Raw genomic sequence first — 13,691 nt, forward strand, 5'->3', positions numbered from 1 at the left:
ATGAGGTTTTTAGGCTGGGTTTCTGTACAGCACTTTGACATCGGCTAATTGTAGAAAGGGCTTTTATAAATAAATTTGATTTTGATTGTAGTAATATTCATGTAAGTGTTTAATTTCTCCTACTCAGTGTATTTCCTTATCTCTCCATGACTCTCTAGGTTTGCTGTCTGAGTTGGACTTGACTCTGGGCCCGTTGAGCCTGACGTCCACCATGAGCTCTCTGGTGCGTCACACACGGCAGGGACTGCAGTGGCTCCGACTGGACACCCGTGAGGCACAGTGACCGCTTCTCATCCCCGCCCCAGCCCTGGCTTGCCCTGTCCACAACATCATTTTTGGTTTTATTTATTGACGGGCCATCAGATGAATGCAGGATCCCAAGTCCCTCTACAAGTTGTTCACATGGATACCAAGTAACCTTTTATTTCATTTTCTCTCAACTACATATATCTATATATATCTCACACACACACGGATTACATGCATTTTCCGGTTCCCTGTCCTCTGTTGGTCACATTGAAGGGTCCATCAATAAACAACTATCACATCCTCTGGAGCTCAGGGGGGGCTGAGCTGAATAGGACTCCCTCCCTTTCTCAACAACGGGCCACACAGCCAGCTGACTGGCCCTGCCACATCCCTCTGGGGGTCAGTAGGGGTGTCTCCCCGTGGAAAGCCACACCCCTCTGGGGGTCAGTAGGGGTGTCTTCTCATGGCCTGCCCTGTCTGTCTTGGAGGTCAGTGAGGGCGTGTCCCTGTGGGATGGTTGTCTGAAGATACCTGCTTTTTTTTGGTTGGGGTTCAGAGAGGCCTCTCACCTTTCTCCTGTGGTAATGCAAAGCAGTGATGACAAAAAGCTTATTTATTAGTCTCATTATCATGATCTTTATTATTATATAACTATAAATATATTGTTTTTTTTTTTTTTTTTTTTTTGATCAAAAGCGTTGATATGGCCAATGTTTTACTTCACAGCCAACTTAAAAAGGTCCTATAGAAGTGATCTATCCATCCCAGACACGTCTATAATAATACTGGTCGAATTCGGCAGGATATAGTTTAGTATGTCTCTGCTCTACCATAAAGTATTTAAGTGACTAGATGCATTGTCCTGAAATATGGACATCAGTATTCTTGAATGGAGACGACAGATGGTCCTTGATGCTTTTTGTGGAGATATATTATTATTTTTCCCATTTTTCTCTTCAAAAGAGATGGATTCTACGTGCCAGGGCGGGTCCACTATGTTCAATCAGTCATAACAGAAATATGATTTGAGTTGGATTTCGTACTTCCTTTCCCTTTTTATCAACAACTGTTCATCTGAGAAATTTAGATAAGAAACCAAATAGTCTGATTTGACCAGTAGCACTGGTCCCTACTCTTCAGACAGGAAGCAGGAAGTAACTACCTCATCTTCACTGCACATGGGAAGCAGAGCAACGCTGTCTGATGGTAGGGGAGAGAGGGAGGGACTGTGGCCTAATGTGATGGTTGTGAGGGTTTTCTCTAGTGCTGCAATCTATTCAGCATACATGCTTTTTAACACGCAGGCTGAAGCTGCGCATCAAACCAGTTTTTATACAGACATGGCATCGTTCAGTAGATATAAAAGTGCCTTAGATGGGGTTTTTTAAGGACACTTGCGTCTGTCTTCCCAAATGGAATACTTATTGAATATATCATCAACTTGTATTGATCATTTACAAAGCAAGTCCCATTAACTGAAGTCAAAAGTGGATTGAGTATGTGGTAGGAGTTTTGAAAGCAGGAGACTCTTCCCTTTACTAACAGCCATGACCGTTGGAAATGATTCACTGTAGGACTGGCAACCTGTGAGGAAGCGTTGACAGGCTGTTTTGTTTACTTCCTCTGCGTAGCTCTGGTGTCACATCCTGTGCGTACATACGATAACAGCCCATGTCATTTGAAAATAACACTTGTCAACACATCTAAATGATTGCTGGGGTTTTTTCTCCGTACGGTAGTCGAAAATTACAGTTTATGTACCACACAGGTTAGCAGAAGTGACTGGGCAAATGATTGGCTAAATCTTACAACTGGCCTTTGACCCTATTGCCCATTGTATCTCTTCAGTACCTATTACCACCATTTTTAGACCACACAACTCCCTAGATGACAAGACGTCCCAAATGGCACCCTATTCCCTATATAGTGAACTATTTTTGACCAAGTAGGCTACTAATATAGGGTCCAATTTGGGACACAGTCAATGTCTCTAGGGGAGTATTAATTTTTATCATGGACATTTATCTATTCGTGGAGATCAAAGATTACCAGACGAAGACGATGCCTTTCTGTAGAATGAATTGATATAATTTCCCTTTTTAAAGCGCCCTGTTCAATTTCTGTAGAATGAATGACTTGGTGTTTTGTTTTTCTGATTTCAAAAAGGTGGTGGTTTGATGGTATTACAATTACACACTTGTATTTGATTAAATCAGTGGTTTATTTAATGTTTTAACGGATGTTATTGATGGCGAAATACTAGTGATCCTTTATTATTTTGTACCAGTCAATCAATATTCTGATATTTAAGCCTATATACAACCCTGCCTCTCTCATTTCAGCATTAACATAACAATGCTTTACAGCAAGATTAAACAACGTGTATCATTTGCACTTGTTTCAGTGTATTTTCGGTTTCCTTCAGTGTTCTCCTCCGGGTTGGACAGAAAAGACAACTTTGACGTGTCACAGTCCTCTTGCTTGTCGTAAAGCTTTGGTTAAGAGCAATAAAACCGAGCGGTAAATGCAAAACAATACATAGAACATTTAATAAAATACTGTTTTTGATGAAAGATTGGAGATTGGTTTACATCACCATGCTTTGCTTAAAATTGACAAAATCTGTGCCGTTTAGTTAATTGAATTGTTTTATTGTTACTATACTGTTAAAAAAAAATGGAGCTCACTGGAAAAGCTATTTCTATTGGCTGACAAATATATAAGGGCTGCACATGGAACCACAAAAGAAAAATGGGTTTGTATTTATTTTATCACAAATATGAACCGTATGAATAGAGTATACTGGTACCATGGCTTTATAAATATATATATATATATATATATATATATATATATATATATAATTTTCTGCTTTTTTTCTCCAAGGTAGGCTGCTTTGTAAGTAATCAATCATACTTTGAGTTACCCAACTTGGATGTCAAACTGCACATGAAATGAAACGTTGTCCTGTTTTGAGACGACGTTCTACGTTTTGTACTTACTAAAACGTTGCTCTGGTTTCTATGTCATGTTACATGTCCTTTTCATATTTTTGAAGGTTTATTGTCATGCTTCATTTCAATCTTTAAAAAAAAATATGTTGCGTTTCAGTTGTAGGTATTCTGTGTGTATAATTATTGTCCATAAATATATGATATCACACTAAAAGGAACAACATCACCTTGGTCATTTACTGGGAAAATGTGCAGAAATCTTTTGTAATTAAACTTTTTTGCCTTGTGGAAATATGTAAATAGTTTGAGCTGCAATGTACAGAGATGTATAAAGACTGATTGACAATGAATTTTGGTTTTCTTTGACTCAAGTTCCTTTCCCCCAAAGATGCTGTTTTGCAGACCTTTTTGTAGCTTGGCTGCTGTAGCTGAAGATGAATTGTTGATAATGTTTTAACTGGCTCAACAATACATCTAGACCAGACCTCTGTACTGTAAAATGTTTGAGGCAATAAACTTTGGGGAAAATGTGCTGACTGTGTGAATTATTCTGCTATAACTACAGTAGTGCCACATCGAACTATGTCATTCTGATTTATTTCATAATTATGACGTCTGCTATACAACATGAATTCAATGTAAGAACATGTAACCCCCCTCTGAATACTTTCAAAAAACGGGAGAAAAGCTCCTGAAACTTGACCCCCAAAAAAAACATCTGGGTCAGGTGGTTTAGACCCTTCAAGGTTGCTGTCCCTATCATTGACAAGCCTATCGCTGACCTTTTTTAACCCATCTCCTCTCTGGGGAGGTTCCCGTTAGCCACGGTTCGTCCTTTATTTAAAGGGGGAGATCAAGCTGATCCTACCTGTTATAGACCTATTTCTACTTTGCCCTGTTTGTGTTGGGGAAAACTTGTCAATAATCAACTGATCAGCTTTCTTGATGTCTATAGTATTCTCTCTGGTATGCAATCGGGTTTCCGCTCAGGTTATGGATGTGTCACTGCAACCTTAAAGCTCCTCAATGATGTCACTATTACCCTTGATTCTAAGCAATGTTGTGCTGCTATTTTTATTGACTTGGCCAAAGCTTTTGGCACGGTAGACCAGTGGTTCCCAAACTTTTTATAGTCCCCTGCCCCTTAACATTCACCTCCAGCTGCGTACCCCCTCTAGCACCAGGGTCAGCACACTCAAATGTGTTGTTTTTTTTACATCATTGTAAGCCTGCCACACACACACACACAACGCGATACATTTATTATACATGAGTGAGTTTGTCACAACCTGGCTCGTGGGAAGTGACAAAGAGCTCTTATAGGACCAAGGGACAAATAAGAATATAATAATTAATCTTGCTCTTTGTTTAACCATCTTACATATAAACCTTATATGTTCCTTGAAAATTGTGAATAACTCACCACAGGTTAATGACAAGGGTGTGCTTGAACGGGTGCACATAACTGCAATGTTGGGTTGTACTGGAGAGATTCTCAGTGTTAAATCATTTTCCACACACAGTCTGCCTGTATTTAGTTTTCATGCTAGTGAGGGCTGAGAATCCACTCTCACATAGGTGCATGGTTGCAAAGAGCATCAGTGTCTTAACAGCCCGATTTGCCAAGGCAGGATTTCCTGAGCGCAGGCCAATCTAGAAATCTGACAGTGGCTTCTGTTTAAATTCAATTTTCACAGAACCGATTGTTGCAATTTCGATGAGGCTCTCTTGTTCAGATATCGGCAAGTGGACTGGAGGCAGGGCATAAAAGGGATAACAAATTAATTTGTTCTGTGTCATCCGTAACCTGCGTAATTGCGTACCCAACTCACTCAGGTGCTTCGCTATATCACATTTGACATTGCCCGTAAGCTTGAGTTCATTTGCACACAAAAAAATCATACAATGATGGAAAGACCTGTGTGTTGTTCTTGTTAATGCAGACAAAGAGCTCCAACTTATTCATAGACTCAATTTTGTCCCACACATTGAATATAGTTGCGGAGAGTCCCTGTAATCCTAGATACAGATCATTCAGGTGAGAAAAAACATCACCCAGATAGGCCAGTCGTGTGAGAAACTCGTCATCATGCAAGCGGTCAGACAAGTGAAAATCATGGTCAGTAAAGAAAACCTTAAGCTCGTCTCACTTTTTAAAAAATGTGTCAATAGTTTGCCCCTTGATAACCAGCGCACTCCTTCCTGTATGTTGTAAAAGCGTTACATGGTCGCTGCCCATATCATTGCATAGTGCAGAAAATACAAGACAGTTCAGTGGCCTTGCTTTAACAAAGTTAACCATTTTCACTGTAGTGTCCATTAAGGCATTCCCTTGGCAGCAAGAGCCTCTCGGTGGATGCTGCAGAGTACCCAAGTGGCGTCGGGAGCAACTGCTTGCACACGTGTTACCACTCCACTATGTCTCCCTGTCATGGCTTTTGCACCATCAGTACAGACACCAACATGAGCAGCAGCTACGTTTGGCTACATATGGACCGTTAGTGGAATTCCCGTGAGAGAGTAACGGTTAATGTGATTGGATGTTCATTATTTGATAAGGCTTCCTGTATTTGACATTGTGTTGTTATATCGCTAAACACTAGATGTTTTTATTTTATTTTATGGCAGTGAAACAAGGCTACTCAGGCGAGAAAAAAAACTCACCCAAATGTATATCCCCATTGGAAAATACAAATTGACTGTTTGAAAATGTGAAGTAAAAAGAAAATATATATATTTTTTAAAAATGTGAATCACATTGTTATTTGGCATACCCCTGACAACATTGCGCGTACCCCTGGAGGTACGCATACCCCAGTTTGGGAATACTAGCGGTAGACCATTCCATTTTTGTGGGCCGGCTAAGGAGTATTGGTATCTCTGAGGGGTCTTTGGCCTGGTTTGCTAACTACCTCTGAAAGAGTGCAGTGTATAAAGTCAGAATCTGCTGTCTCAGCCACTTCCTGTCACCAAGGGAGTACCCCAAGGCTCGATCCTAGGCGCCACGCTCTTCTCAATTTACATCAACAATATAGCTCAGGCAGTAGGAACCTCTCTATTCAATTTATATGCAGATGATACAGTCTTATACTCAGCTGGCCCTAGTGTCCAGCAAGCTTTCTCTACCCTTAACCTTGTTCTGAACACCTCCAAAACTAAGGTCTTGTGGTTTGGTAAGAAGAATGACCCTCTCCCCACAGGTGTGATTACTACCTCTGAGGGTTTAGAGCTTGAGGTAGTCACCTCATACAAGTATTTGGGAGTATGGCTAGATGGTAGACTGTCCTTCTCTCAGCACATATCAAAGCTACAGGCTAAAGTTAAATCTAGACTTTGGTTTCCTCTATCGTAATTGCTCCTCTTTCACCACAGCTGTCAAACTAACCCTGATTTCGATGACCATCCTACCCATGCTAGATTACGGAGACGTAATTTATAGATCGGCAGGTGAGGGTGCTCTCGAACGGCTAGATGTTCTTTACCATTCGGCCATCAGATTTGCCACCAATGCTCCTTACAGGACACCACTGCACTCTATACTCCTCTGTAAACTGGTCATCTCTATGTACCTGTCGCAACCCCACTTGGTCATGCTTCTTTATAAAACCCTATTTGGCCTCACTCCCTACTATCTGAGATATCTACTGATGCCCTCATCCTCCACATACAACACCCGTTCTGCCAGTCACGTTCTGTTAAAGGTCCCCAAAGCACACACATCCCTGGATCGCTCCTCTTTTCAATTCGCTGCAGCTAGCGACTGGAATGAACAGTTTTATCTCAGTCTCTTCATTCAAAGACTCAATCATGGACACACTTACTGACAGTTGTGGCTGTTTGCGTGATATATTGTTGTGTCTACCTTCAGTTCTTGCCCTTTGTGCTGTTGTCTGTGCCCAATAAAGTTTGTACCATGTTATGTTGCTATCATGTTGTTGTCATGTTGTGTGTTATGCGGTGTTATGTGTTGCTGCCTTGCTATGTTGTTGTCATGTGTTGCTGCCTTGCTATGTTGTTGTCTTAGGTCTCTCTTTATGTAGTGTTGTCTCATGTCGTGATGTGTTTTGTCCTATATTTATATATTATTATTTAAAAAATGTAATCCCCCGTTAATATGTGCACTGTATTAAATTAAATATGAACAGTTAAACAAGGATCCACAATCACCATGTAAACCATTCAGTACAATTAACGTTACTACGATGTTATCAAGCGTATCTGTGATACCCCGGTGATACCACCACCAGCTTGTGGCTTGAGTAACGTTTCCTACTGCTGGGCTAGCTAGCATATTAGAAGTTTGGATAGGGGGCTACACATAGAATTAGGAATTAAAATACTAATTAATGATAGTAATTCAATAGGATCTCTCTGGGGCTACAGCTAAAAGGCCATCCCCAATCAATGGGGGATTAAGAACTCTAGTCAACTAGCTAGCTACTAACGTTAGATAGCTAGGCTATAAAAGGCCCAATCCAGCCATTATCTTAATATCAAATCATTAACCTAAGTACCTTACTGTAATAGTTTTCCATTATTAATATAGTCCAAAAAAAACTTTTTTTTTTAGCAAAAAAGCGATTTATGTGAGTGGTGATGGGATGGGCACCAATTAAGCAGTGGAGGGGCTTTAATGGGATTTCTTCATCCCGCTCACACAGTTTTTCATACAGCAAGTCATCTGTTCCCGCTGGCTTTTTGTCCTATCCGGCACCCACAACAACTGGTCTCGGGACAAGACCGCAGTACAGCAAATGTTATTTTAGTCGTGACGCAGTTTGCTTGGCAGCCATGGTCCAAGCAATTTTACGCCCTATAGTAGAAAAGAGGTAGGCTACTGAACTTGAAGCCGCAAGAAAGATGAGAGTGGACACTTGCACTTTCTCTTGAGCTACACTATTGTTCAAAAGTTTGTAGTCACTTAGACATTTCTTTGTTTATGAAAGAAAATGATTTTTTTTGTCCATTAAAATAACATAAAATTGATCAGAAATACAGTGTAGACATTGTTAATGTTGTAAATGACTATTGCAGCTGGAAACTGCAGATTTTCTATGGAATATCTACATAGGTGTACAGAGGCCCATTATCAGCAACCATCACTCCTATGTTCCAATGTCACGTTGTGTTAGCTAATACAAGTTTATCCTTTTTAAAAGGCTAATTGATCATTAGAAAAACATTTTGCAATTATGTTAGCACAGCTGAAAGCTGTTGTTCTGTTTAAAGAAGCAATAAAACTGGCCTTTTTTAAACGAGTTGAGTATTTGGAGCATCAGGATTTGTGGATTCAAAATGGTCAGAAACAAATAACTTTCTTCTGAAACTCGTCAGTTTATTCTTGTGAAATGAAGGCTTCTGAAACTCGTCAGTCTATTCTTGAGAAATGAAGGCTATTCCCTGTGAGAAATTGCCAAGAAACGGAAGATCTCATACAACGCTGTGTACTACTCCCTTCACAGAACAGCGCAAACTGGCTCTAACCAGAATAGAAAGAGGAGTGGGAGGCCCCGGTGCACAACTGAGCAAGAGGACAAGTACATTATAGTGTCTAGTTTGAGAAACAGACGCCTCACAAGTCCTCAACTAGCAGCTTCATTAAATAGTACCCGCAAATCACCAGTCTCAACGTCAACAGTGAAGAGGCGACTCTGGGATGCTGGCCTTCTAGGCAGAGTTGCAAAGAAAAAGCCATATCTCAGACTGGCCAATAACAATAAAAGGTTAAGATGGGCAAAAGAACACAGACACTGGACAGAGGAACTCTGCCTAGAAGGCCAGCATCCTGGAGTCGCCTCTTCACTGTTGACGTTGAGACCGGTATTTTGTTAAGAACAAACTCTTGAGCTCTGTCAGTGGGACCATCAGGTTCAAATCTAATTTTATTACTCACATACACATGTATAGCAGATGATTTTGCGTGTGTAGCGAAATGCTTGTGTTTCTAGCTCCAACAGTGTAGTAATATCTAACAAATCACAACGATACAGACATCTAAAAGTAAAATAATGGAATTAAGCAATATATAAATATTAGGATAAGCAATGTTGGAGTGGCATAGTCTAAAATACAGTAGAATAGAATACAGTATATATATATGAGAGGAGTAAAGCAAAATATGTAAACATTATTAAAGTGACTAGTTTTACATTATTGAAGTGGCCAGTGATTTCAAGTCTATGTATATAGGGCAGCAGCCTCTAAGGTGCAGGTTTACATAACTGGGTGGAAGCCGCCTAGTGATGGCTATTTAACAGTCTGATGTACTTGAGATAGAAGCTGTTTTTCAGTCTCTCATTCCCAGCTTTGACGCACCTGTACTGACCTTGCCTTCTGGGTGGTAGCGGAGTGAACAATTGTCACAGGGTCGTTAGGGTTTGGCCTGGGTAGACCGTCATTGTAAATAATAATTTGTCCTTAACTGACTTGCCTAATTAAATAAAGATTCAATTGAATAAAAACTGTCCGTGGCTCAGGTGCGGCGCATCCTGTCAGGCTGTATCGTGGCCTGGTACGGCAACTGCACCGCCCACAACCGCAGGGCTCTCCAGAGGATGGTGTGATCTGCCCAACACATCACCGGGGGCAAACTACCTGCCCTCCAGGACACCTACAGGACACCTACAGCACCCGATGTCACAGGAAGGCCAAAAATATTATGAAGTACAACAACAATTGTGCATCTGTAAAAGATTGTGAGTGTTTTAGGTGCCAAGACAAGTTTATTCTGCCTCCTGAGGTTAAAGAGCCGCGGTTGCGCCTTCTTCACCACACTGTGTGGGTGGACCATTTCAGATCGGCAGTGATGTGTACGCCGAGGAACTTGAAGCTTTCCACCTTCTCCACTGCTGTCCCGTAAATGTGGATAGGGGCGTGCTCCCTCTGCTGTTTCCTGAAGTCCACAATCAACTCGCTTGTTTTGTCGACATTGAGTGAGACGTTATTTTCCTGGCACCACACCCCCAAGGTCCTCAACTCCTCCCTGTCGTCTGTATCGTAATTGTTTGTAATCAAGCCTACTACTGTTGTGTCATCTGCAAACTTGATGGTTGAGTTGGAGGCGTGCGTGGCCACGCAGTCATGGGTGAACAGGGAGTACAGGAGGCGGCTAAGCACGCACCCTTGTGGGGCCCCTGTGTTGAGGATCAGCGGGGGGGGAGATGTTACCTACCCTCACCACCTGGGGGGCGGCCGGTCAGGAAGTCCAGGACCCAGTTGCATAGGGCGGGGTCGAGACCCAGGGTCGAATATGGAGGGTACTATGGTGTTAAATGCTGAGCTGTAGTCGATGAACAGCATTCTCACATAGGTATTCCTCTTCCTCTGTTTCACTGTAAAAGCTACTGTAAATTGGACAGTGTAGTTAGATTAACAAGAATTGAAGCTTTCTGCCAATATCAGATATGTCTATGTCCTGGGAGTTGTTCTTGTTTCTTATAACCTCATGCTAATCACATTAGCCTACGTTAGCTCAACCGTCCAGTGGGGGACCCACCGATCCTGTAGAGCAGGGGTGTCAAACTCATTCCACAGAGGGCCTAGTGTCTGCAGGTTTTTGGTTTTTCCTTTCAATAAAGCCCTAGACAACCAGGTGTGGGGAGTTCCTAACTAATTAGTGATGTTAATTCATCAATCAAGTACAAGGGAGGAGAGAAAACCCGCAGACACTCGGCCCTCCGTGGAATGAGTTTGACACCTGTGCTGTAGAGGTTGATAGAGGCCACTGTGTTCTTGAGGACCTTCAATGCAGCAGAAATGTTTTGTAACCCTTCCCTAGATCTGTGCCTCGACACAATCCTGTCTCAGAGCTATATGGACAATTCCTTCGACCTCGTGGCTTGGTTTTTGCTCTGCCTTGCATTGTCAACTGTGGGTGGACTCCAATGAAGTTGTAGAAACAGGGATGATCAATGGAAACAGGATGCACCTGAGCAATTTCGAGTCTCATAGCATATACTTATGTAGCATTTATTTATGTAAATAAGGTATTTCTGTATTTTATTTGTACATACAGTTGCAAAAAATTCTGAAAACCTGTTTTTGCTTTGTCATTATGGGGTACTGTGTGTAGATTGATGAGGCCATTTTTTTATTTAGTCCATTTTAGAATAAGGCTGTAACTTAACAAAATGTGGAAAAAGTCGAGGGGTCTGAATACTTTCCGAATGTACTGTATGTCTCTAACTAGGAGAGGAGCGGTGGGCTACTGAACTTGAAGCAGCGAATGCTGAGAGTGTGTGAATAATGTCAGAAAGAGGAGTGTTTAATACAACAGGTAAGCTAATGCATACAAAGCAGGAAGACAATCGGCTTCTAAATCATTTGCAGGAGAAAAATACATTTTCATCCGAAAGTTCTTTCTGGAATGCTGCCCTCTAGTTTGTAACTCTCTTTGTTATTGGCCTATTCATTAATACTGTCTAGTGATGTCACCTGGCAAGCCAAAACTCCACCCATACAAAACCTGCTAATTAGAAGGTCCTGGGTAACGTTATATACCCTATGAAAGTCTTCATCCTGGTTCAAGTCTCGTACTGTTTTTGAATGGGCTTCAAGCTTATATCATCAAATTCATAAAAATTGGGTAATTTAAGACACATTAAATTATATTATTTTCATGGATTAATTTACCTTGACCTTTTACAAAAAAAACTAAATCGAAAACCTTGATGAAAGGTATCAGGTAGAAAATAAATTAATCCCAGAATCCACAAATACACTACATGGGGCATTGTCATGCTGCAACAGGAAAGGGCCTTCCCCAAACTGTTACCACAAAGTTGGAAGTACAGAATCGTCTACAATGTCATTGTATTCTGTAGCGTTAAGATTTCTGTTCACTGGAACTACGGGGTTTAGCCCGAATCATGAAAAACAGCCCCAGACCATTATTCCTCCTCCACCAAACTTTACAGTTGGCACTATGCATTTGGGCAGGTAGCGTTTTACTGGATTCGTCCGTCAGACTGCCAGATGGTGAAGTGGGATTCAACAAATCCAGAGAATGTGTTTCCACTGCTCCAGAGTCCAATGGCGGCAAGCTTTACACCACTCCAACCGAAGCTTGACATTGCGCATGGTTGATCTTAGGCTTGTGTGCGGCTGCTCGGCCATGGAAACCCATGTTATGATGCTCCCGACCAACAGTTCTTGTGCTGACGTTGCTTCCAGAGACCGTTTGAAACTAGGTAGTGAGTGCTCCAACCGAGGACAGACGATTTTTACGTGCTTCAGCACTCGGCGGTCCCGATCCTTGAGCTTGTGTGGCCTACCACTTCACAGCTGAGCCGTTGCTGCTCCTAGATATTTTCACTTCACAATAACAGCACTTACAGTTGACCTGGGGAAGCTCTAGCAGGGCATAAATGTGACGAACTGACTTGCTGGAAGGGTGGCATCCTATGATGGTGCCACGTTGAATGTCACTGAGCTCTTCAGTAAGGCCGTTATACTGACAATGCTTGTTTATGGAGATAGCATGGCTGTGTGCTTGATTGTATACACCTTATCAGCAACGGGTGTGGCTGAAATAGTCAAATCCACTAATTGGAAGGGTGTCCACATAAGTTTGGCCACGTAGTGTACTTTAAAAACATTCAAACTATTAATAAAAGCACAACACAAGCTACAGCATACAGTGTATGAATTTACAAAACATTTTGTACTTTCTCTATTAAAATCAGTTACTTGATGTGGAATAGAGTTCCATGTAGTCATGGCTCTATGTAGTACAGTGTGCCTCCCACAGTCTGTTCTGGACATAGGGACTGCAGTCTAACACAAGCAAACTGAATTATGAGGTGAAATGATAACAAAACATTTATAAAACAAAAGTAAAATCAGATGCTATATTCGGGGCGGCAGGTAGCCTAGTGGTTAGAGCGTTGGACTTGTAACCGAAAGGTTGCAAGGTCACAATCCCCGAGCTGACAAGGTACAAATCTGTCGTTCTGCCCCTGAACATGGCAGTTAACCCTCTGTTCCCTGGTAGGCCGTTATTGTAAATAAGAATTTGTTCTTAACTGACTTGCCTAGTTAAATAAAGGTTAAAAATAACAAAAGTAAATGAAGGGAAAATATAACTATGATTTTTTTCAGCCACAGACACATTTGAAAGGTCTCCGGGCACGCAAGACACCTAGAAATAGTATTTTAAAAATTCAAACCTCCTTTAGAAAATAGTGCATTATCAATACATTAAATACAACAGTAAATAATAATATTCCATACATTATCGTAAAATAGCTTGACCATTTGGCAGATATATTAAATCTCCGGTGGTCGTTGTAGCCCAGTTTCTTTGGTATTCAGAAAAGGGATTTTATTACTAATGTAGTGCGATATATACTACCACAGACAAGCATCAACCTAAAAAAGTATAAACATTTGAAATTAAAATATTATATGTTGCCGACTGATTTATAAGAATTAAAGAGATTAATAGAAAATATATTCTCTCAAAAATGTATGTCTCAAAAAGTTCTTAGA

General features: G+C 41.2%; 1 protein-coding gene across 3 annotated transcripts in view; it reads left to right on the plus strand.

The window, feature by feature from the left end:
- Positions 1-3,735, plus strand: part of LOC129812767 (AF4/FMR2 family member 1-like) — a 67,386-nt gene extending 63,651 nt beyond the window's left edge. For all 3 annotated transcript variants that reach the window (XM_055864622.1, XM_055864630.1, XM_055864639.1), the window contains exon 19: positions 159-3,735. In XM_055864622.1, coding sequence (XP_055720597.1) covers positions 159-283 — 125 coding nt within the window. In that variant the 3' untranslated portion in view covers positions 284-3,735. The remainder of the gene's footprint in view (positions 1-158) is intronic.
- The last annotated feature ends 9,956 nt before the right edge of the window (positions 3,736-13,691 follow it).

Source organism: Salvelinus fontinalis, chromosome 2 (assembly GCF_029448725.1).
Source record: "Salvelinus fontinalis isolate EN_2023a chromosome 2, ASM2944872v1, whole genome shotgun sequence".
NCBI classification, from domain to species: Eukaryota; Metazoa; Chordata; class Actinopteri; order Salmoniformes; family Salmonidae; genus Salvelinus; species Salvelinus fontinalis.